Source organism: Pundamilia nyererei, unplaced genomic scaffold (assembly GCF_000239375.1).
Source record: "Pundamilia nyererei isolate P.nyererei 1_Seehausen unplaced genomic scaffold, PunNye1.0 scaffold00046, whole genome shotgun sequence".
In the NCBI taxonomy this organism is placed as follows: Eukaryota; Metazoa; Chordata; class Actinopteri; order Cichliformes; family Cichlidae; genus Pundamilia; species Pundamilia nyererei.
In genome coordinates, this window is record NW_005187447.1 from 1,678,790 (window position 1) to 1,704,510 (window position 25,721).

The window sequence follows — 25,721 nt, forward strand, 5'->3', positions numbered from 1 at the left end:
GGCACCGTTTCCAGCTCCAGTGAGTCTGCCTGAGCGCTGCGCAGTCAACCGTCTGCAGCGCCACTGGCTGCAGGGATATCCCGATGAAAGAGGAGACTGCTCGGGGTAAGTGTCAACTCGCAACCGTTTGGTTCCGCTCCGTATTTGTGTCGCTTTTATCCGCAGCTTCTGTGTATACTATCGACAGACGTAAATGTGTAAACGGAACAGTTTTGCTTCGGCTTCTTTGGTGACAGAGACTGGCCAAAGGCCCGGTGACCCACATTCTTATCTAATGCTGCACGTTAGCTAGCTAGCTTCAGCTGAAAGTGGGTTGACACACATACAGTACATTGTTGCCGACGAGTCAAACGCGCTACCTTCTATTATAAAGTCGCGAGTCAGCGACGTACGATACAGACAGGTATGTTGTTTTATCTTCTTCTTCTTCTTTTTAAATCGGGTGTACATATATTCCCAGTGTGTGTCACACGTCTCGGGAAGTGTGTTAAAGTATATAGCTATTGGTTTGTTGCTGTAATTGGCGTTAGCGAAGCAAGCTAGGTGGCGTTAGCCTCCAGGCAATCAGTACCCGGTGTACCGGCCGGCATCGCAGGCAGGAGGAGACGGAGGGAAACATGAGCTGTACCTGTGTTTGTCGCGTCAAGGTTCAAGCTCAGTTGATTTTTACAAACGCTACCACCGTGAATGCCTCATCGGCACATATTTCTATATTTACGCGTCTTTTTTAAAAAAAATTTAATTTAGAAGACGTATGTCTTTTATTCCCCCCTCTGTGTTAATCTTTGTGACTCTTGTCATTTCTCTCAGATTTCGAGCCCTATATCCGCCCCGGGTGCTCCTTATTCACCTGTCCTAAAATCGATCGCGTCTCATCTTCTGTCAGTCTGGTCCAGAAGTGTCTGGACACAGCTGGATCATAGCTTGTAGATGCTAATGAGAAACTGTATAGTCTCATACGGGTGTCAGCAAAGCTTTACTTGCTGCGTTGCTGACACTGCTGCCTGCAAACTGAACACAGTGGAGAGCTGTGGCAGCCCTATGATATAAAAAATAAAGCAAGATTTGTTTTTCTGTAATTAGAAATTGATTTTTACAGTAATTTATTCTGAGCAAGACACCAGTAACCACGCTGTATTTCTGAAATGGTCACTTCAAAGCTAAGGTTCTCTCTCAGACTTTTTGTTTTTCTTCCTTTTTTGTTGTCCCAGAATAAAGAGTATTTCTCCTTTTGACACTAATTGGATACACAGAAGACTTTCACTAATCAAAGTTATTTGATTCTGTTTAATTAAGTTCAGATTTCATAAAACATGACAGATCTGTTTTTATACAGTACATAAACTGGTGACTAACATGCCAACCTGGCGTTTTTATACAAACAGTATTGAAATGGTTTATACGCTTCACTTTGTGCACTCTGTTCATTTCGAGAACCACAACTGCAAATCAGTATTTATTATTTGTCACTGTCATAGCTTTTTAATTGTGGGCAAATGGCATAGACTTTAACTTAAGCCTGGAAGCTGAAAAATACCTTTAATTACAATGCTGTCTGTTGTGATTAAGAACAACTAGAACCACTCTTAAGGTTGTGTGTTTTTTTTCTTCTTCCAGGCTTACCCTTTATTTTTTTGCCTGTGGTGATGGGCAGTAAACGCAATAGTGAGGATTTGATTTCATTGTTAATCATTAAACTAATTAAACTATCAAGTTGGTATCTTCCTTTTTATCATCTTTCTATAGATATATATACAAGTAACAGATATATCTATTTGGCATGATATTCATTGACTGATGAGTAACCGTGACTGTAGAGAAGTACTAACCTGAAGTAATTTGGGAGCAGTTTCCCTCTTCCTTTGTTTCTCTTACAACGGAAAATGTTCTAATAATGGTCGGAAAAAAGATGGATCAAAGGCATCTTAGTGTGTGCCTTTGATTACTTTAAATGTGTCTAAATGACTTGTTGTTTTCAGAATTTTTAAGTAAAAAAAAAAGGGTCCAGTGTTGGTCAAGCTGTATTAACTGATAAATCTTTGGCAGCTGTGTTTACAGACGGTACAGTCTCTGTACTCCATTTTTACCCATAAATAGATGTTGAAGCTGTTAGCAGAGCATGGAAAATACTTTGACACCTTTTTAGTTGCTGGCACTACATTGTGCTGCAGGTAAAAGGAGGAAGCAGAAATTTTCTCTTTCTCCACTTTCTCTCTGCTTTGGTAGATTAGATTTTACTTGTGTTATCTGTTTCTACTTGGCATCTTAATTTAAGCGTCACGTTTTTTCTACTTTATTCTAAAACCTCAACTGCACATTTACATTTACAGGGAATAAGTGTTTTGTGCGTTAGATGCTGTGGCTATTTGGAATAAAAAGCAGCAGTAGAGCATGGCAGATTTTCTTTAAACGGAGGAGGAGGGACTGGCAACACCGTGAGCTATGACGGAGGTAGAGGAACACATACAGATTATATTATTACCTGCTATGCCTAATAATGTAATTACTGAACGCCTGTCATATCAAGTTTTCCTGATAGACAGGAGCCTGTGTTGATTCAGTGCAATGTTCTCTGGCAGCTTTCAGCTATTCAGAGGACAGATAAAAGGTAATGGCACTACTCGGGCTTTATATCTATAGTTGATACTGTTAGTCAGCAGATTGGAGTGCTGTGCTGAATTTCGGAAGTTGCATTAGTCAGTTCACATTACAGAGTTTGTGTTTTGCTTGAGTAATCATTGATGCCATGAACTTGGTGCATTTGTTTTGAATGTGAACTGCACACTGTGTCAAGGATGACTACTATAGCATCGTGTCCTCAGGGTCATTTTCCTCTCAAAATCTGTGCTACAGCATCCATCTATAGAATTCAAGCACCAGATTTCCATTCAGAAGTCTTTCGTCCAACCCTGTCTTAGTAATATTATGTTTCTTAAGTTCCTAACCATGTCTTTGCTGCATTTTGTCAGACAAACTAATTGCTTTGTTTTCAATCTCTGCCAGAGGATGACTTCTAAAGCCTTTTTCAGACGAATCTCTTGCTTGTTGCTTTTTTTTTTTTTTCAATTACTACAAATAATTATTGTATGAGAGTTTTGGCTGTTGATGGGTTTTACATCTGAAGTTGTTACTGAAAACAGGAGTTGATAAGTCAGCATTTAACTTGACCTAAAAACCTGAAAAAATTTGACAGGTATTTCCTCTTTTGATGTGAAATGCAATTTCACAATGACTCAGAGGTTACAATTCTTTTGTAATGAGATAGATCAACTTATCATTACAGCCATTTATTATGCTGATTTCACTAGTAGGGAACCTTACTGCTGTTTTAATAATTTTTTGTTGTGTCATTTGGATTGCATTGCCTGTTGAAGTTGTGTAAGATTTTGTTTCTGCTGAAATACAATATCCATCCATTAAGCTATCTATCCATGGATCCATTTTTCTGCAGTTTATCTGCAGAGGTTTCCCTCTTCCCAGCCAACTCCTTCAGCTAATCTGGGGAAACACAAAGTGTTCCCAGGCCAGCCGAGAGATGTAATCTCTCCAACTTGTCCCGGGTCTACCCTTGGCCCTCCTTGCAGTACGACATGCCCGGAACACCTCACCCAGGCAGCAAAGTCAGATGCCCAAACCACCTAAACTGGTTTCTTTCTCTGTGAAGGAATAGCAGCTCTACACTGATTCCCTCTTGTAAGAACTCCTTACCCTATCTCCAAGCCACCTTTCAAAGAAGACTCATTTCTTCCACTTGTATCCGCAGTCTCATTCCTTTAGTGACTACCCAAAGCTTATAGGGACATACATAGACCACTAAATCGATAGCTTCAGTTTTACGCTTAGCTCTCGCTTCACCACGACAAACTGGTGCAATGCCACAGTCAGTCTTTTAATCTCCCACTTCCCTCACTTTGAATAAGACTCCAGGATATTTGAATTTCTCCACTTGGGGCAACAACTTGTCCATAATCCACAGTAGGTTCATGCCGAGAATGTTTTGGCCCCTAAGGCCTGGCCACTAGATGCTCTCTCTTGAGCTACCTCTCTTGGCTCCAAGGTTGGGCCCCAGTAACCACAGTAATTTCTTTTCACAGGGTACTCGGAATCGCTCTTCATTTGTCTCCCCACCCAGGGCCAGTTTGCCTTAGGAGACCCAACCAGGGCTAAAGCCCTTGACAGTATAGCCCCTGGGATCACAGGGACACAGAAACCCCTTCCACTAACATAAGAGCGATTTATCTTGGGGTGAAATAAAGTGGTATTTGTTAAAAAACAAACAAACATTTTAACTGCTAACATTTGATGTTTACACTTGATGAAGCCAGTTATTCAAAAGCTCACTAACAGAAATCAGCTACTAGATTGTTTATGTTGACTGTAATGAAGTGATATGTCATGCTGTTCTAAAGCAGGCTACGCTTTATTTTGTTTTTGATGGTAGTTAAAAAAAGACTGGAGGTCAGTGGAATAATAACAGTCCACCTTTAATAAGAAGACCACATTATAAGATCTAAATAAATTTATCACTGTTTTTTGTAGTAAATAATAATGTATTATAATAAATATGATGTAAATATTCTCAAAATAATTTTCAGACATCAAGATGGTACACTGTTAAACAGTATATTTTTCTTTTGAAGTTTTATTGAAACCAACATATTAATTACCAAATTAATGAATTATGTGTTGGCTCATAATTCGTTTTTCACACAGAGCAGTGGCAAGTGAAATATTAACAAGCTCGTGAAGATTTCTCTTTGCTGTCCCCAAGCCTTTAGAGGACAATGATCTCTGACAGCAGCATTAGTTGCAGAGAAATCCTTTCACCACACAGGGTTGTTTGTGTCACACTGACCTTTCACTGAGAGCTGAGAGGATTTTTCCTCTTCATTCACAGACTTTGTCAGCAGTTGTTTCTTTGTGTGACCTAAACACTAGTTCCATTTCTTAGTAAACAATTTATCTCTTTGGCTCAGTATGCGCAGTGATATCGGAGTTATGGGAGCTGACGAGGTGCAGGCGGAGGCTTGTTTGATGTTGAACTTTTGAACTTGTAAAAATGTGTTGCTGAGATAACAACTGTATATCTGTGACAGATATAAGGACTGAACTATATACTTATGTTTTTATTATACTCATTGTTTGTGCTTTACCAGAATGGATAATTAGTGAGTAGTAAAAATACAGTGCAGTCTTGCTTATGTTTCACCTTCTTTTTGCTGCTAGTAATCTGTTGGTTTAATTATGATATTATTGTAAGTTAAACATCATAAATTAAATTTAAATGCAGTAAAATCTTTAAATATACAATACAGAGCAAAGGTAACTTTTTTTGACAGCAAGTAATTCTTGTAAAAATAAAGAAGCTGATCTACATGGAGATTAGGTGGAATTGAAAACTGTCTTAGAATGATGCTACTATGATGAAGAAAAAAATAGGTCAAGTCTACTGGGGTTTCCCCTAAAAGTGACGTTAGTATACCAGCAACTTCACTAATGATTTTGTATTTCTGAAAATGACTCGTTATTTTTTTAGTAAAAGACAAAAGCACAGAGAAATGTGACAAAAACCAAATAGATAATTTGTAAAAAGTTTTTTTTTGTGTTGGAAAATGTGGAATTTGATCAGTTGCGTCTTGTGCCAATGTTGCCTAAGCCGAACCCAAGTTTTTACATTGATGCTTCCAAGTCTGTACTTACACATATTTGTATGCTACTGTTTGTTTGAGGTTATGACTGTTTGCACCCTGTAGGCTGTAAAAGCATCATGATTCTATTTAATGATAAGAAGTCAGTTAAATATAGACGGTAACTAGAACATCCATTCATTATTGCTGAAACAATATTATTACCTGTGGAGTTTTTCCACGTATAAAGTAAATTAACATTTGTAATTACCAGCATTAAGTTGGGCGCCAAGCGAGATATTAAACAACTTTTGGCTGCAGCTTCACATTTTCTAGAATATTCTGTTTTGCTCAGTTTCTTTATGTTTAATTAATGCATTTAAGATTTTTAATAGTTTTTTTTTTTTTTTTACCAAGATATTGATTTAATTTCAGGCAAATGTGACATTTTTGTTGACGCTATTTTCTTTTTTTCTTAACTAATGAATTGGCAACTGAAAAATAAAAATAGTTAGTGGATACTTTTCTGTGGACGAGTCCGCACAGTTACAAGAAAATAGACATTCAGGCATAATATGTGACAATAATTATTGTAAGTAAGTAAAGTAAGTAAGTAAAATGTATTTATATAGTGCTTTTCACAGATAAAAATCACAAAGTGCTTTACAACACAAGAAATGGAAATATAAAACAATGTAACAGTAAATAAAACAACAATGTAAAACAATAAAAACAACATAAGAGGAAATTAATAAAATGCTTTTGTATTTAAAAGAATCAATGGAGTCCGTGCAGCGTAGAGACAGTGGAAGAGAATTCCACAGCCGTGGTGCCACTGCCTGAAAGTGCGCGGTACCACCAGCAGTCTCTGATATAATGACCTTAAAGCTCGAGAAGACGAATGTGGTTTCAGCAGGTCGATAAATATTGGGGAGCTTGACCATGTAGGGCCCTAAAGGTTAGAACTAAAATTTTAAAATGAAACCTAAAACTTACAGGCAACCAGTGAAGGGAGGCTAAAACTAGAGTAATATGAGATCTTCTCTTGATGCCTGTTAAGAGAGGTGCTGCAGTATTCTGCACAGTCTGAAGACGATTTAAGGCTGATTTGTTAAAACAAGTAAAAAGACCATTACAGTAGTCTAAACGGGAGGAAATAAAATCATAAGGGTCTAGGAAGCTGATATGCTGTCTAATTTCTGAGACCATGTGGCCTGGAGCAATAATTAGAGTTTCAGTTTTATCACAGTTTAGTTGGAACCGTGGTTAAATTGTCATTTAACCATGGCTGATTTCTGTCAGGCAATTACTTAAATTAAACAATTTCTAAAACTCAGAAATCCTGAAGGAACAGTATAGTTGAATGTCATCAGCATAGAGATGATAGGAGATATTTTTATAGCGCTTAATAATTTGGCCTAGGGGGAATATATAAAGTAGAAAGAAAACTGGACCCAGGACAGATCCTTGAGGTACCCCACATGGCAAAATTGTTGATTCTGACGTCACATAATTCATGCAAACAGTAAAAGATCTCTAAGACAAATATGACATAAACCATTTTAAAACAGTAATCCCAAACAAGTTCTTGAGTCTGTTTATCATGCTACTGTGATCTACAGTATCAAAAGCAGAGCTGAGATCCAACAGAACCAGAACTGTGTACTCTCCAGAGAGTATCTATATAACTAGATACTCTAAGTAAGGCCGTTTCAGTGGAATACAATTTACGAGTGTGGTGCTGAAACACACACGCACACTCGCACACTCCTTCAGCATCACTTTTTCTTACGATTGCACAAACTAACATTCAGGTTAACATATTTTTTTATTTATGTTATCTGTGAAGAGACCCTTTCAAAGCTGGTGAATGAAGTGTGTGTCATCTTATTTCTGCAGTGCTGTGGGAGGCTCGTGATGACCCAGATGTTTTAGCTCTGAGTCAGTGATGAAACTCTTTTCTCAAAGCCACCAATTTGTAATTTTAGCTCTTTTTCTTTCTGTTCAACAGGTGAATTCGGACAAGTTTTAACTACAAGTTTTAACTATATTGAGGTGGAGGAGTTGGCGAATTAAGCACCACTCAAAGACAAAAGGTAAGACTTTCTTGGAAATTAACCACTGAATTTAGCTCCGGGTTGCAGCAGTGGACTGTTTAGAGCTTGTGCATATTCGCCTGGGTTAATTAGGCTGTTTAAAGTCTAATTCATCAGAAGCTGTTACAGAGCTATTATTCGTCCATGTTTCAGTAGTGCTCTATTTTTGATTTGCAGTCTGTCATGAAAATGATGAATATGGAAATGAGAATGGTGCTGGCTGAGTCACCAGAGAATTTCAAATGAATTTGTCATGCGAAGATCCAAAGTAGTTCAGTTCTTTGACTACATCTTGCTATAACCTTGATTAACTTCAGACAAAAGCTCTATCACTACTGTTGTTATACACACATTGTGTCTCGTTAAGCTCTCTAAAGGTATATTACAAGAGGCCTAGTCTGGATAAATGTAAATGTATAATCTATTGTATGTATTTATCTTTTCCTGCTTAATAGTTAAAACTAAACTGAATCTCTCTTTTTCATATTTTTAATCTGGATTCCCTGTGTTACTCTGTTAAATATTAATTAGATTAGGCTTAAAGTATAGGTTTAAGGTGGCCTTAACCCATAATAATTAGCTTTTGTTAAAGACAGCTATGTCCGTGGCTACAGACATAGCTGATTAGATGCCATACTGTTGGGTAAATCAGACCCAAGATGGGTTGTTTAAATAAAAATATCAAAATCAATAGAGAAGAACCAATGATATATATATTTTTTATTGCCACCATTCTTCTTTTATGTCATAATATTATGCACGATGTTTTTCAGCAGTTTGGTGTTAACTCAGAGTCCTTCTAGAAAAATCTAGAACCTAGACATCTTGGAAATGCCTCCAGGCAGTTATTTGAAGCTCTTTTGTGAATCAGTAGGAGAGAGCCTGAGTATAATAATTTTAAAGGTCACTCTGACTTAAAAACTAAAAGTACAGAAACATCACTCAAATGAGATTGAGATTTTTATATTAAAAAACAACAAAAAATTGTTTTGGCCCAAATTAAGGTGCAAGTTATTCTTCTACAAGACGTGTCCATAGTTTTTGACAACATCATGGTTTTATTAACAACTTGATTCAGAGCTCAGTGTCTGTGGATCATCAGACTAGACTGTTATAGAATTGACTAATATATTTTTATTTTTTTGGATTTTGTATTCACCATATCACTTTATGACTCTGGTTATGCCAACGGTGACTGATATAACTTCAAGTACAAATGGGCTAGTAGCCTCTTTCTTTTCTAACTCGCTGTTCTTTTTAGTGTTTGCTGTAATTGTTTCATAAGAATATACATTATACACATTGAAAAAGACTTAATGTGGTGCAGTACATGAGGGAAAAATGTTTTATTTGCACACATCATTGACATTATTTGACTTTGTCCAGTAACGGCAAGTAAAAAATAATGTTTTATAATTATTTATTCAGTGCAGAAAGGCGTTGGATTTGGGGGTCTTTATAACAAGTGTTATTATTAGGGCTGAAATTCATAGAAATATCTAACACTATATGTGCTATCACAAGCCACGGTCATGGGATTATTAACTATTATTGCAATTTCCTCTTTAGTTTGTGTGGAGCGAAATTCTTTTATTTTTAAACTTTAAGTCACAACTGATTCTGCAATTATATGGGGAGACTTAAAATACAACTGCACACAGCTTGCTAAAAATATGTATAATCGGTGCAATTCCCATTTCACGTAATGGCGTTAATGGCATACAAGCATTTCCCTTTATTATGGAAGTTTTGCTCAAACAAAAGTGGACAGTAGATGTTTTATAGTTTAGAAGCTGAGGGGTTGTTTAGTTTTAATCAAAATGACAATTTCTTGTTGTTCAAACATTACCTTTTTATGCTAACACTGTTTAATGAAAAATGGTAAAACGTGTAACATCTTCAGAATGATTATTTTCTGCCTGTAGTCAAAAGATAATATGGTTTAAAACTAAGACTGGATTTTTGTACATGCATTGCAGAAATGTCCTGTTACATTCAAAGGCTGAGCTAAAAGCAGATATGGCTATCTTTGGCTATCTCTGAAAAGTTCAGTCAATCAATAAATGTAGTCCAGCGTAGTTAATGCCAAAGAACACTGTAGATAGACATGCCCACTGCATCCGCTTTACTTTATTTCTAATGATTAAACAATAGCTCAACTGACGTGTAAGGATGTTTGCTACATTGCATATCTACACAGGTCTTGTTAGACTTTTAGATCCCATGTCACTTGTTTGTGAGTTCTGCATGATGAATGATGTTTAATTTAAGCTTGTGTAGTGGCAGACAACGGAAGAGTGCACTCTTTATCTGAGATTAACTCCAGTCAATAAAGAGAGATTTTGGCCAGAGCAAAGTTGTTTGGGTGTGCCCTGATATATTAATCTGTGGAAAATAATGTTGCTAAGTCATCTGGAAAAGGACAAGCGCATAATCTCAGACAGAGCAGTCAAGTAATATCATTACTTGTGCAGGTTTTCTACTTGTTCAGTTTGCTCAGAGGGCTACTGCTTGTACGGTGGGAATGCAGTGTTGATTCTTATTTAAGTGGTTGTCTTCTTGTGGTCAAATGTTGGTCATATAGGGCTGCAAGTCCACATTTAATTTTGATTGCTTTCCCCATGCTGCCAGTCGTCCTCCTGAACTCCAGTGACCCACTTGGCGTCAGGATTAGGCCCCTGGCTCAGGTCCTGCTCTTCTGGGAGAGGAGGGCAGCAGTAGTCAAGGGGCCCCTGCCAACTACTGCGGCTTGTGTCTCAAAGATTCCTGTCTGTGGATTAAAAATGCAAAACAAAGACTCCTTTTGTGCCGCTGGGCCTGAGGATGTGTGTGCAGTGAGTGGAAACACAGCTGGCTGCCCTGTGTTTAGTATGGTTGGTATAACTGTGCAGCAGACTGGTGGGCAATGTTGACAAGCTTGTGCTGTGGATTTTATTGCTTACAGGCCAAATGAGTATGACATTATTAAAACCATCGAATCTTCCACTAGCCACAGGAAAGACTGCTCTGCCTGTAAACTGAGAGAATCGCATCATTAATTGCTGTGTGAATGCCACTAGGATGTGCAGACCTTGAAGCTGCCTCTCACAGGATGTGTGACTGAGTAATTTATTCACCAAAGTGTTGTTGTTGATTTGTGTGACCTGCTTGGCAGTGAGGCTGTTGCTGTTGCTGCTTGTTAAAACTGCATAATATTATCCTAGATATTTGCTATCACTTACAGCAGAATGAACACCCTCTCTTCCTTATGGCTTTCTAAACCCCGCATTGTGTCTGTTTTGCTGAAAATTGTGTGAGAATAAAGGGTGAGGCTTATAAGCACCACAGGTTTTTAAGTGGTTGACAGACTTTCAAGAAATCTTGTTAAAGCTGTGGTCTGTGCTCCCACACTTGGGATCAATGAGAGTTCACCCATCCCCTGTTCTCAGGTATCGGGGTTTTGACAGATGATGGGGAAAACACAAAGGTTGCTATGAAACCAGAGTTCATCTACTCATGTGATATAAGACCTGCTGGACAGTGTTATCTGTAGTTTGGGTTCAAAGTTTCACAAAATGTCCCTTTTTAAACTGTTTTGCCTTAACATTATTTAGGGCACTGCGTCATATTTTAGACTTGAGAAAAGCATCTAGAGCATAGGTGTCAAACTCTGGCCCGCGGGCCAAATTTGGCCCGCAGCCTAATTACATTTGGCCCGCAAAGCCATACCAAATTACTATTAGAGCAGGCCTACTGGTATTATACAGCTAATGTATATATTGTTTAGTATTAAGCTTTGCTGTTCCATATTCAGTTTTTCAGCTAAACTTGTTTGAGTCCATAAGAAAAGATTCATTCTTATATCTAGAGGAAGATTTTTTTTTTCAATAAATATTAATGTTAGCCCGCGACTTTGTTCCATTTAGAATTTTGGCCTACTGTGTATTTGAGTTTGACACCCCTGATCTAGAGAGCCATTAAATTAGGTTTCTAACAGGCTGGAAGAATGTTCAAATGAATTGGACTTAAAGTATGAGGATTGTTTGCAAGACTGTCTGGTTTGGTGCACAGACAACTTCCTGAGTTAAATATTTAGTTATAAACTGACTGGTATGCAGAATCTTTTGAGATGAGATTTTTTGATACTGGGTTTTTTCTGGTTTAAATTGATTTGATTTTAATTTTAGTCATAATTAAGGCATCTGTTTTTTTTTTTTTAGTCTAGTTTTAGTCAACTAAATATCGTAAGATTATAGCGGAGTTAAATATATAATGTGTAAATTTTGATAATAAAAGTGATTGATAATCAATCTAATAAAACCAGGAAGTCTTGGCCCAAATATTTGGTGTTAAAAGCGTCATATTCACAGGATAAGTCACTGAAAATAAGTGATGGGTTTTCTGATTGTCTTGTCTAGATTACTGATATATTTGTTTTTTATGAATGTAAAAGGCAAAAACTTTTCATTCGCATCTGCAAGCTGACTTGACTTCTTTGAATGCTTCGAAGACAGAATACTGATGAATAACACCATAACAAAAGGTCTTGTTTTAATAACATTGTGAGGGAGAAAACATTTTCATCCTGACATTTTCATTTTAAATAACCATGACAGGCGGAGCTGTCTGGGGCTTTATTGTGCATCTGTATTAGTAGCTGCTGCTCCAGCCTGCATATGAACAAATGGTTCCTGCTCTCATTAGAGTGGAATATAATCATTATACAGTTATTTAATACTGTCCAGTGTAAACTAGGGATATTCCCTGTGACTAATTTACCAGTTGTTTATTGCTATAGTCACATTAGGCATTCGGAAATTGCGGCATAACCAAAATTATTGCAAACAACCACAGAGACATGTCGCAGGCAATTTGTGCTCACCAGTGCAGACTGACTAAGATTGAGTGCAGCATTTTGGCAATGAATTGGATGAGAATTAATAATAAAACTTTCACCAGTCTGTCTGATAGTAATTCTAGTCATTCCATGTCACACTGCAATTGTTGTGATTGAGACAGGTTTCCCTCCACTTAGCGACCTTTGTAGTAGTTTTGTGATTGAAAGCGGGTGCCGAGAGGTTGCTGCACGCTCAGAATCTCTGTGTAGTTGGTGGAAAATATTCAAAGCAATCACCACTGATGATGTTTATTTTATTTATTTAATTTTCTCTCTTGTAGGAGGTTGGTGGACTATTTTTACTCTAGTTTGGTTGAGCCATAAATGAGAGAGAATTATAGAATTTTGGGCTAAAAGCCAAAAAACAAACAAAACAAAATATCCAAACCCGAGGACAGTCTAATTTTTTTAAATCAAACAACATCTGTACAAATCATCAGTGTATTTAAGGACCTTAAGTAACATTCTTCAGTTATAAAATTGTGTGCTTTCCTCACTGTTAACATCAACAGACCAGTGCAGAAAGTTAATACATTACATGCACATAGGAAGAGGCTGTCAGTGATGTAGGGACCAGTGACTGCAGAATGTTAGTGAAATTCAAAGACTTTCAGCGACAGCAGGAACAGTAACTTTTAATGACTAGAAGCAGCAAGTTAAAATTTTCTCTGCTCTGAGAGGAAGTGATTGATTTGTTATCTTTCGTGACATGACCACGAAAGGTAACAAAGGATACCACTGACTAATGCATAGGTAACCTTGTAAATACATTACTGGGTTACCGACACAGCTGAAGGCATTAATGCATACTTGTGACCTACGGTTAGCATTGTGTTTATTGCTCTATATGTGGACAGGGCTTTAGAATAATTTAACTGAGTATTTCTGGTCAGACAAATTGTAGTAATCTAGCGTTTTGTTAATTTTTTTTTGTTAATTTCCGAGCTTACTGAGTCATATGTGAAAGCTGCTTTTGCTGTATTCTATCTTCTATCCATTTTTGGATCTTTGGCTCTTTTTCTCTGCTTTCCACGACCCCCTTAACTGAGAAGTAAAAGTGCTCTGCCTCACAAGTAGAATCTGCTTTATTATAAGTTAGGGACAAAAAGTACTGTTTGAATTGGTGCGTAGCCATGTTCACTGCATGAAGACAACAGTGCAGTAATGTTTACAGAACACATGTGTTACTGCACTGCTGCACAGGTGGAACCTGCAGAGTGTTTCACATCCACAGACTCCAGTTCATGACAAAAGGAGTCGCTCGCGGTAGTCTAATAATTCTTAGTGTATGATGGAGAGAGTATCAGCTGCGGAGGAATTCGGCTGAGCTATTTTTACACAGCACGGTGAGGCCGGTTGCTATGGTGTTGCCCATTGGCACAGTTGCTGTGTTGGCATCTCAGCGCCGGGGTGTGGCGGAGTGCGTGACGAGCGGCGCCATAGATCCACTTCAGAGTGACTCATATCCTCAGAGCTCTGGTGCCCTACATCTGAATGCACACACCCACATACAGGCATTCAACAATGTTGTGTGAGCCACATAAAAATTATGATAAATGACTGTCGTCAGTCAGTGCTTTTTGAGATGTTTCGGTGTGAAAAATGCATATGTGAGTGAGGCTGTTTGGTTGACGTTGTTAAAGCCCGATGAAAATGCAGCACATCTTCATTGCTTTCTTCCTTGACGTTGGTCCCCGCTGAGGCTTAGGAAACACCAGGAAGCCTTTTCAAATCATGTGATTAAATGAGGAAACGTGAGATGCAGGCAGTTTGACTCCCTCCTCACACCTTTTGTGAAGTATACATGCTGTGGAATACTAAGGATTTGTGTTGACAGAGTGTAGTGTTATTAGTGAGAAGAGGAAGGTGTTGCTTGTGGAGCTGTGATTAAGTTAGATCGGAGGAGGAGGAAAGTAGGTCACTGGGCCAGCAGGTCAGTGAAGCACAGATGACATCACAGTTATACAACGCCTGTTCTCCCAGTTACACAACGTTCGCTCTGTGCCGAAAGCTACTGCTTCAACTACAATGTTTTCTTTCTGTCTTTCATTGTGCTCTAATATAGCCAATTTATTTATGAAATTGTCTTACATCCGATGGCCTCTGTTGCCTTTTCTTTTTTTTTTCTTTTTTCCTTTTCCCCCCCAGTCTTAATTTGCAATCCAGTTTAGCTTGTCTGCTTTTAAGATGATGTACAGCCAAAAAGGAAAAGCTCTTTGTGTCTTTTGGTACAAAATCTTTAGACAATGCTCTTTACTACAACTCACCGCTCCCTTTTACAGTGCTGTGCCAATGTGTAGTTGGCCACTTGTGTTGACAAAGGTTTAATCTCAGTTAAGACATCCACTCTCTAATGTATTTGTGTGAAAAGCGTCACATGTAGGGTGCAGTAAAATAACACTGCATAGCTGAAAGTCAGTGGGCCATGACAGAACCTACTCCTCCCTCTTACCTTCATTTTTTCCACTGTCCCAACACTAAGGTGTAAACACTTCCAGTGCCAACTTCCTTCCTTATTTTGATTGACTTGACAGCAAGTTTATTCCAACCAATAGAAATCCTTTTTTTAAACCAGTATTGTCATTGCTGACTGAAGTTTCCATTACACACGTACTATACCTGCTAGTTCATATCTCAGTTATTTGTGTACTTTATTAATCAGTTTTAAGTAGACAGTGTTTGCATCTGTTTAAAAATGTTTCAGGCTTCTGAAGTTCTGGCATCACCATATATGATGGTGAAAATTGTTTTTATGTCATTATTTGTAGTCCCCCCCTTTTGACAAAAACCAAAAATCCTGTACATATAAATAAATAAGATCCATCCGCTTCTTCTTTTCAGTGTGGCGGGTGGGGGGGCTATCCCAGCTGTCATAGGGCGAGAGGCGGGGTACACCCTGGACAGGTCGCCAGTCTGTCGCAGGGCTAACACACAGAGCCAGACAATCATTCGCACTGACACTCACTCCCGCATTCACACCTATAGGCAATTTAGACTAATCAATTAACCTATCCCCACAAGCTGCATGTCTTTGGACTGTGGGAGGAAGCTGGAGTACCCGGAGGGAACCCACGCAAACACGGGGAGAACATGCAAACTCCACACAGAAAGACCCTGATGGTGGAATTGATCTCAGGACCTTCTTGCTGTGCGGCAACAGTGCTAACCACTGTGCTGCTAAATAAGATATAAACTTTAAATGAATGGAAAGAACAAATTACTGAATGAAAATGTGCACATTGAAGCTCTAGCTCATGATACTCTTTTTACAATGCATTTTCTGAATTGCAACACTTTGATGACTAGATTTCAATGGAATATGAAAAGTAAATAAGACAGAAATATTTTAAATCACATTAAAAAGAACTATATTTTAATTATGTGAGGTGGCTGATGTATATTTTTTGAAACGTACCATAAATATGCATATTGGATCCAGAGTTATGTTTATTATTATTGTTTTTTTTTTAGCTTTAATTTTCAATACACTTTAGTTTTAGTTGATTTCAAGGGTGGGTTGATTGCTTGATTCAGTTTAAATATGTAATGCTACCTCTGTGGTGACTCCTTGTGAATAAGGCAACTGCTGAAAGTAGCTTTATTTTTATTGGTTTTTTCATTCATTTTCGCTTTTTAATTTCAATTAACTGAAGAGCTTTGTTTACTCTAATAATACACCTACACTCACTCATTCTATCGGTGAGTGTAGGTGTAATTCTTCTTTTTGGCTTTACCAAATGTTAACAGGCCTAATTTAAACTCTTTAAATTATGTCTACCAAGATTCATGGGGAAAAACACTGAAGGGATTTTCTCACCAACACAAATAGGCCGTTATGTTGAGAAAGCCTCCCACATAGGTTGTGACGGTAACTGGTTCATGAAGTAAATGGGTCAAATATTTAGGCTAGAGACCCAGCGGGCTTTCTCATTTTAATTTGAAATCTAGTGTACCTGGGCAAAGAGAATAGATAGTAGAGATGGGTGGTAGAAAGAGTATTTCAGTTATTGATGGTTGCATTTGTGGCTTGTTTAAATCAAGACAGATTCTGGTATATCTGACACAGCAGCACACAAGCAGGCAAATATTTGGTAGTAAGTACCCTAATTTATTTTTTTAATTTTTTTATCGCTTTTAAAATTACTTCTGTCACCATTTTCATTTTTTTTTGGGATGTTGCACTCGAGCCAAACCCTACTAGCCAAGGTTTTTACAATGGCCTAAAAAAGTAGGTTTGTAGTTAAACCATAATGTATTTGATTACAGTTATGACTATGACGATCAAACGTCAATTTAAGTAATTAATTCAAAAATTGTAATCCACAGGATTTTTTTTTTCTTTTTTTGTGCAACTGCACATCTATTAATATTTTTTTATTTTACTTTTTGTTTTTGTTGTTTGAGTTTGTTAGTATTTAGAGTCCACTTTTGCCACACTTACTTTAGATTGCTTGGGTGATTTGCAGTTAGCAATGGAGCATATAATCCAGTGTAATTTTATGTAATTGATAACAGCCTCACTGTTTACTGTTCACTCTCTGTGACAGAGCTGTTTGAGGTTACAGCTATTGCAAACCCAACACATTCTGCTGCTGTTTCATTGGCAAAACACACAAAGAATTGCCAAAGAAACTACACAATGACTATTTGATGTAGTACGAAACTCCACTTGGTTTTTATTAAAGTAAAGGGATGTATTACCAAATTATACTACACAAAAAGAACAGTCTCATTGATGCTGACCCACTGCAAACACAAAAAAATAAATTGATGAGAACATCAGCACTCACAATTATTTACTATATGTAATGGTTTTAATATTACATGGCAGCAGAAAGAAACTGACTCATTTCAGCCTTTGGCTTTCCTCGGCGTCTCTGTTGCACATGTAGGATGTGACCCCTATTAAAGCACCACCTTAATATAAGCTGTGGTGGATGCAGGTGATTATAGTCATACATTCAACAGCAACAGCAAAATTCCCTGTGCTGATGTGAGTGCTGATATTGTGCTGCCACATTAAGAGTGAATAACAATTGCAGGTCGACAGTTCTATTCTTGAATTCAGGTAAAGCAGTTTTGCAGGATTCACAGTTCAAACTTAACCTTATCTTATACTGGACCTTGGTGTTGCCCATTAGTTCATCTGGTTCTGAAATAAGCTGTTTTAGCTCCCTTCCCATTTGAAACTGAGCTTTATCCTCTGTCACTGACATCATACAGAGCCAATAATAATACAGTAGTATTAAAATAAACTGTAACCAAGAACTCTTAACCTATATCTCACTTCCACACCTAGTGTTAAGAGTCAACTCTTAGAACCAGTGTTCTCACACAAACACGCAGTGCTATTAGCTGCCTAACTGCTAGCTCTTTATAGAGTGGAGAGGAGGCAAGGAGGTTAAGGGGTGGCTGTCCAGTCTGTACACAGCAGTTTCTTCAAACCAGCCAATCAGCAGTCTCGCCTGGTCTCAGCAGCAAACACACTCACCTACCTGCCTTGCAGAGAGGAGAGAGAGCTCCACACAGCTGCATATCTAAACAAACATGGGACATGATCGTTGATCATATTAGCATCCACCATTGTTATAATGTATTTATATTTATGAAAGAATAAGGAGTAATTTCAACCCTCAGGCATAAATGTAGGCAGAATTTTTATAAATGCTTGTTTTTTTTATTTTTACTTTTTAAAAATATAAATCAATCTCATATATCATGGTTCTCTAATCTTTCAATAACGGCCTCGGTTATTGTGTCTTTTTGTCTCATAGACTCAGATGTTGCTGCCATGTGCCAGACTTACACCCTAAGCAGACAAAAGACACAGCACCCCGAGGAACTTTTAGCTATTTTCTGCAGCCTGGTAAGAGAGACTTTGAGAGAATATCCTCCAAGACTCAGAAAAGCACACCCCTATCACAGAGTGTCCACCTGTACTCTACCTTCACCCAGCAGCACCTTCCTTATCCTCTCACAGAACTGGCTGTACTGTCAGTAAGGTGAAATGTCTTTACCATCTTTGCTCGTGTCTGAAGTTTTTTGATTCTTTGACACTCTGCCATTTTATGGGTGTTTTTTCTTCAAAGGTTTATTCACAAATGTCTACCTCACGATTAAAAGACCCCTCACCGACACTGCGACCCTGAACAGGATACAAAATGACCTCGAGCATTGACCAGTGAGTCAAACATTTGGCTAGTTTTTTTTATTGTTGATTTAAAAAAATAGTGGGACATGAAGAAAATCAAAAACACATTCAGCCCACAGTTCTCATGCATCTAATTAACAGTGATTTCATTTTTTCCTTTTTTGAAGATTAAGATCAAAGTAATTTAGGGATTTACAGTGCCTGAGTTTGATGTCTTCATGTTTTCTAGGAGAGATTTTCTTATCAAAGAGCTCACTGTAAATGTTAAAGGATCTGATATAACTGTTGGTTTGTCCAATCTGCAGGGATGACAGTAGTATTTTTGATGGGTTAATGGAAGAAGATGAAAAGGACAAAGCAAAACGGTAAGATCTTGGGTTTGTTTTCATATCAAATGCATTCAGTGAAGTTACATCCTCCATAAAACTGCTATTGTAGTTGTTACAAGACTTGATTTTAGATATCGTTTTGAATTATTACAGCTACAGTGAACAAGATTTTGATAAGTGTTCCTAGTTAAGATGTCATCTAACTTTTACTAATATTTGTTCTTCTAAATAACCAGCGTGTCCCGTAACAAGTCTGAGAAGAAGCGCAGAGACCAGTTCAATGTCCTCATCAAGGAGTTGGGTACAATGCTGCCGGGCAACACCCGGAAGATGGACAAGTCCACTATTTTGCAGAAAAGTATCGACTTTCTGCACAAACACAAAGGTGAGAAACTCTAATAACCACTAGAATGAATTATAATGGTAGTGGGTTTATCCCTCAGTTCATCCTTAGTTTAAAATGAAATGTTTTAGCTCTTTCTCTTCAAGCCAACTTGCTTCTGTTTGACTGCCTCTTGCAAACAAATTCTGTGTGGACTCATATTAGGGCCACCATACACAGCCAAAAGTAGAACAAAAATGAGCTGAAACTGATCTTTGTGCATTCTGAAACATGAACATTTGACTTACTGGTATTACATATACTGATCACTTTAATGGTCCATAAGGTAAAACATAATGGGTGCCTTTTTAAATTCACAGAGTTATAAGTTACATGCGTTATGTCTACTTTATCAGAAATCGCAGCTCAGTCAGAGTCAACTGAGATCAGACAAGACTGGAAACCTCCTTTTCTTAGTAATGAAGAGTTCACTCAGCTGATGTTGGAGGTAAGGCAGTTTCTTGCACTTATTTTGCTTGTGTTTCTATGCAAAAACATAGATGAAATATTATCTAACCTTTTTTTCTATTAGGCGTTAGATGGATTTTTCCTTGCAATTATGGCTGATGGGAATATAATCTATGTCTCTGAGAGTGTGACTTCCCTACTAGAACATTTACCAGTGAGTATAAGCTTTAAATAATAGATAAAGTCAGTAGTTCACTGATGAAACATTTGGTAATAAACATATTCATTGGTTTTGTTTCTCCCCAGTCTGATCTTGTTGATCAGAACTTGTTAAATTTCTTGCCTGTGGGGGAGCATTCAGAGGTGTACAAGGCTCTGTCCTCTCATGTCATGGAAGGAGAAACATTGACACCTGAGTATCTTAAAAGTAGGTTGGATATGTTATCTGTCTTCAGCTGCTGTTTTTGTTCTTCAATTCTTATGTTTAAGCTATTATTATTATTATTATTCTTATAGCAAAAAATCAGCTAGAGTTCTGTTGCCACATGCTCCGAGGGACAATCGACCCCAAAGAGCCCCCCGTGTATGAATATGTAAAGTTTATTGGAAACTTCAAGTCCCTGAATAATGGTAAGTTACAGTACACGGAGTCAGAATGTAGAGCAGAGATGTTGTGTGAAAGGATTAACTTTGCTTTGTTCCCATTCTTTTTTACCAGTGCCTAACTGTACCCGAAATGGTTTCGATGGAGTGATCCAGCGATCACTTCACTCTGCCTTTGAAGACAGAGTGTGTCTCATAGCCACTGTGAGGCTAGCCAAGCCACAGTTTATCAAGGTGAGAATCTTTAACTGCTTCTCCTTTTATCTGGTTGACACACATTCGGTTTCTTGCTTTAGGGCTCTTAAGGTAGCTTTAATTAGGACAGGGCTCAGCAGTAATGGTCACCTGAGGAAAAATGATTTGGGCCCTTGTCATTTATCATGTGTAGTTCCCTCATGCCTCTGCTGGGAATAACTTTTTTACCTCATTTAAAAATGGGGGAGGGGTTATGCTGACATATCACTGTCGTAGAAACCTGGGCTGTTTTACTGGAGATGGCAGAACCTAAATGGATAAAATAAGTTGAAAATAAACCAGAACTTGTATTGCTGAACAAACAGGGATGATTGATCATGTAATTTGTCATACTGCACAAGTTTAAAAGGCTCGTTTTAAGACAATATAGTATACTGTGTGTAGTTTAGAGTTGGACTCGAGTAGGTTCAGTCTGTGGTTAAAAAATTTAGTTTTATATGTGTATATTTATTTCTTCTAAATTCTGTTTTCTCCCCTTGAACCAATAGGAGATGTGCACAGTAGAAGAGCCTAATGAGGAATTTACATCCAGACATAGTTTAGAGTGGAAATTTCTCTTCCTGGACCACAGGTAATTCTTTTCCAATTTATCAGTGTAAATGCATAACTTAATTTTCAGTTTGTGCTACAATGCATCAGTATTAAGTGTTTATTCAAACCTAACCTACTTGATTTGGCGTGAAAGTTGCTGACCTATATTTATAAAGAATGACCTCTTTTTTTTAACCATGGTTACGGTATGTGACTGCGTGGCTTTTTTGTTAAATCAGAATCTTTGATTTTTGTGAGAGACCAAATCGAAAAAAACTCGTGTTTTGTAACACTTCTGTCATTATTTATTACACAGCAGGCTTGCTTTTATGAAGGCTTGTGGTCAGGAAACATAATTATTATTATAAAAGAAGAGTGAGGTCAACCTGACCCTCTATCGGTCACCAGCATTTTTGCTTTATTTCCCACGGGGCTTCCACATGGTGCTGATGACTCGGGGTGATATCACGAACACTATCCAAAACCTGTCAGTCACTCTAACTTCAGGATTGATATTTGTTTTTGTTGACTATGTACACAACTACATATTGTACAACATATTGTTTGTAAGCTCATGAATCTGGAATATTTATATATTTTCTTATACAAATAGATGTTTGGGGGGGATAAGAGGATTTGAAAGTAAGCAAGCATTCACTTTTGTATGCCTCTGAAACCATGCACGTTTCAGTTGATATCCTAGGTTATGTTTCAGTGTAGCTAATTTTTTACCTTTATAAAAATAAAATGGAGTAACTTAATAATTTTATTATTTCAAAGATGTGTTTCATAATTAGTGCAGACATTCCTGAGTTTTGGCTGAAATCTCGTTTTGGTAGATCAGAGTGACCTTTGTCCAAAAAAAATTAGTAAATTTTAATGAGTTCATCCTTAATTCAAAGTTAATATTTATCCCAGATGTGACGACATTCCCTCCAGGCATTCCTGATATATTACGTGAATGGGATAGACAACCCAAAAGATCCGTTCTGGCCACAGCTGGCCACAGCTGTCTCCAGCATGGAAGAATAATAATAAAAATCCTAATCCGTGTCGAAATAATAATCAGTGTCGAAATAATGCCTGCGTAATGATGCAATAAACAGTGTGACGTGCAAATGTCTTTCAGTTAAGGTTGAATGATAGAAGTCCAAGGTTAAGGTGTGTAAGATAAGAATAGTAGGTAGTTCAGAAGTCAGATAGCCTGAGGGCTGAAGCTCCTCCTTCAAGCTTACGCCACTTAATATGTTTTGAAAAAAAAGTGTGAACATGAAGTCAGAACAACGGCGTCGCAATGTGTTTTCCTTGGGACAGGCCAAATGAAATGAACTGCAGGTATAACTGTAACCAGTAGCTAATTTAGTTGGCTCTCATAGTTACAAAAGCTCAATGATCTTATTCAGGGATAAAAAAAAAAAAAGAAGCTTTATCAGCTTTATCAGTCTCATTAAACATTACAACAAGATTCTCTTCTGGGCTGGTAGAAAGGTAAACTGTATATCTGAATACAGACATTTCATCCTGGTGAGTGGTGAGAGCTGGGAGTAGCAAATTATCCCAACTCTCATTACTGAAAATGTTTAGGCATGCTACCCTGAACCATTTAGAAAGACACTTATTATCCTTATGCTGTGAAAGCATCAGGTGAAGCTACATGCATACATACTCCCTTATTGCTTCATGTTGTCATTTAGGGGTAAATATTGCTGGATGTATGACTTAACGTAAGAACAAGACATTTCCTGATTGACTTCCAGTTAATCATTTCAATAACGTTTACTGTGTTTGTCCAGAGCTCCGCCCATCATAGGTTACCTCCCATTTGAGGTCCTGGGTACATCAGGATATGACTACTATCATGTAGATGACCTTGAGACACTAGCCAAGTGTCACGAACACTGTGAGTACACTTCTGTCAGCGATCACTGAAGCATGGTCAACTCCAGTTATCAACTTCCTCTCGAGCTTCCAAAGCAGAGCATTGAAATCTTCTCTTTGCTTCTGTGTAGTAATGCAATATGGGAAAGGAAAGTCCTGCTACTACAGATTCCTCACCAAAGGGCAGCAATGGATTTGGCTTCAGACCCATTACTACATTACTTATCACCAGTGGAACTCCAGGCCAGAGTTCATTGTCTGCACACACACGGTCGTAAGGTGCATGAAGATTTCCCTCTTGACCCTTTGATATGACATTGCTCACGAGCTAAAACATACAGTCCTCTGTAAAACCCTAGAGGTAGTATAATGACATGCTTTGCTTTCAGTGATGTGGTGTTTTTATTACTATGGAGTAGACAAAAGTTACTGGAAATATTTTTACATATTGAAATGTATAAGAGGCAGCCAAATGCAGCAATATATATATTATTATTAGTAGTAGTAGTAGTAGTAGTAGTATTACAATTGTATTAAACTTTATATTTAAAAAAGTCATGATTTGTTAATTTTCCATATACTTCTGTTCAAACTTTGAAATCAGAAAGTCTGAACTTGAATTTAATTGTTTAAATTCAGGTGTATTCTGGTGATTTCCAGAGCCATAATTATGAAAGTTGTGTCCAACCCTAACTGTGTGTGTCATTAATTGTCTTTGCGCTGCAGTTATGCTGAAGTAAGAGCAGAACAGCGCAGAGAGCTGGGAATTGAAGAATCACCACCTCAAATCACCGCTGAGAAGGTCAGACCAACATGAGGTATGATTTGTAAAAATTAAAGAGTGGACAGCATAGTGACCTTGTGACAATGCATTGTTTGCAGCAATCCCAGGATTCAGGCTCTGAGTCCCAGCTCAACACTTTCAGCTTGAAAGAGGCCTTAGAGCGATTTGACCACAGTCGGACCCCATCGGCCTCGTCTCGCAGCTCACGTAAATCTTCCCACACGGCTGTGTCTGACCCAGCCTGTAAGTACAAGCATCTGTTCACTACTGAGCAAAGCTTGATGTATATTAACTATTTCTTTTTTTATTATTATTATCTGAGCATCATGTTTATATTTGCCCTTTAGCATCACAAATGAAGCTTCAGGGAGATAGGAGTACACCAGGTCGCCAGTCGGTCTCTGCTGTGGAGATGACATCACAACGGAGATCATCTATCAGCAGTCAGGTCAGTGGATGGACAAGCGCACACGCCCTGGTCTTAAATTTCACGATACCTGTATTCTGGGTCATGAGGGATTTCATTAGGACTTAGGACTTTTGTTTGGTGTCTTTATTTCCATCAGCAGTCGATGAGTTCCCAAAATACAGGACAGAACGTGGCGTCATCCATGGTTTCACAACAACAGCCGCAGCAGCCACAACAGCAGCAACAGCAACAACAACAGCAGCAACAGCAACAAGTTCCGACCAACAACCAAGTAAGATATTCACGTCATTTTTTTTATTGTCTAATATTGCTGATTCTTAAGTATAACTAGCAGACAATGACTGCAGTGGACAGCGTTTTTTTGTTTGTTTGTTTGTTTTTTTAATGCTCAGTTTCACTTCACTATAAAGAACTTCTTTATCCATCATGTCTTATGTCTGGCACTTGATAAACTGAAGGTCCAACAGCACAATTATGAACAAGAGTAGCCTATGTGTCTGTTTGACACTGCCTTATGACATGGGACAGCCAATGAACATGGATCTGCAAAGCTCTGTATAGCTCCCACGCACTGACATGATGGGGCTGTTAACCCAGGAATGCCTATATTTATATATAAAACGTAGACGTAGTCCCTATGATGCCACCTATTGGTTTGTGGACTACTGTAGCCTGTAGTCTGACCGTCAGCATGTTGGATTTTTAAGTCTTTAAAAAATGTAGGTGAGTTAAATAAAAATATAGCCCCTGCACACAGTTGTCATGAACCGTCAGTTGGCTGTAGAGAACAAAGGAAAGTTTGCAGGCTGTAAATATGTTTATTTTTGCTTTAAAGCTGAGAATTTTATGGGTGTTCACAAATTCACTTGCTTTTATTGCCAACGTTAAGCAGATATTCTTGGAGCTGCAGTTTGAATTGGTTACATTTTTAAGCCAGTGGTCACTGTTGGTTAAAATGTGTTCTGTGGTCAGCATGCAAGAAGTTGTTTGTACTCAGAGAATGTGACCTGAGCCTTAACAATTTGTAAAATATACGTATGGAACATTTAAAATAAACTGCCATACTGTTATGTCTTTATTCTTTAACAGTCAATGGTCCAGTTCTCCAGCCAGTTAGAAGCCATGCAGCACCTGAAAGACCAGCTGGAGCAGAGGACCAGAATGATCGAGGCCAACATTCAGCGGCAGCAGGATGAGCTGCGGCAGATCCAGGACGAGCTACAGAGGGTGCAGGGACAGAGTCTGCAGGTAGGACTGAAGAGCTGCGCACAAGTGTTGCAAATGAATGATTACATAGCCTAGTAAATATATGAAAGGTTTTCTTTTTAATTGTTTTATATTCAGCTTACATGATGGATGTGTTGCTGTTAT

At 38.0% G+C, this 25,721-nt stretch overlaps 1 protein-coding gene across 6 annotated transcripts in view; it reads left to right on the forward strand.

The window, feature by feature from the left end:
* The window catches only part of clocka (clock circadian regulator a), a 31,699-nt gene continuing 5,978 nt past the window's right edge, over positions 1 to 25,721 (forward strand). For 2 of the 6 annotated variants that reach the window (XM_013910661.1, XM_013910665.1), the window contains exons 1-19: positions 1 to 105; positions 7,639 to 7,723; positions 18,374 to 18,601; positions 18,689 to 18,780; positions 19,056 to 19,115; positions 19,316 to 19,464; positions 19,818 to 19,909; positions 19,994 to 20,083; positions 20,176 to 20,296; positions 20,386 to 20,499; positions 20,588 to 20,706; positions 21,216 to 21,298; positions 23,052 to 23,158; positions 23,268 to 23,415; positions 23,863 to 23,938; positions 24,019 to 24,163; positions 24,268 to 24,368; positions 24,487 to 24,621; positions 25,440 to 25,598. In XM_013910661.1, the coding sequence (XP_013766115.1) occupies positions 18,761 to 18,780; positions 19,056 to 19,115; positions 19,316 to 19,464; positions 19,818 to 19,909; positions 19,994 to 20,083; positions 20,176 to 20,296; positions 20,386 to 20,499; positions 20,588 to 20,706; positions 21,216 to 21,298; positions 23,052 to 23,158; positions 23,268 to 23,415; positions 23,863 to 23,938; positions 24,019 to 24,163; positions 24,268 to 24,368; positions 24,487 to 24,621; positions 25,440 to 25,598 (1,719 nt within the window). In that variant the 5' untranslated portion in view covers positions 1 to 105; positions 7,639 to 7,723; positions 18,374 to 18,601; positions 18,689 to 18,760. Of the gene's footprint in view, positions 106 to 323; positions 404 to 7,638; positions 7,724 to 18,373; positions 18,602 to 18,688; positions 18,781 to 19,055; positions 19,116 to 19,315; positions 19,465 to 19,817; positions 19,910 to 19,993; positions 20,084 to 20,175; positions 20,297 to 20,385; positions 20,500 to 20,587; positions 20,707 to 21,215; positions 21,299 to 23,051; positions 23,159 to 23,267; positions 23,416 to 23,862; positions 23,939 to 24,018; positions 24,164 to 24,267; positions 24,369 to 24,486; positions 24,622 to 25,439; positions 25,599 to 25,721 lie in introns of those variants that run through there. The other 4 variants (XM_013910664.1, XM_005732289.1, XM_013910662.1 and 1 more) reach the window with 4 other exon arrangements.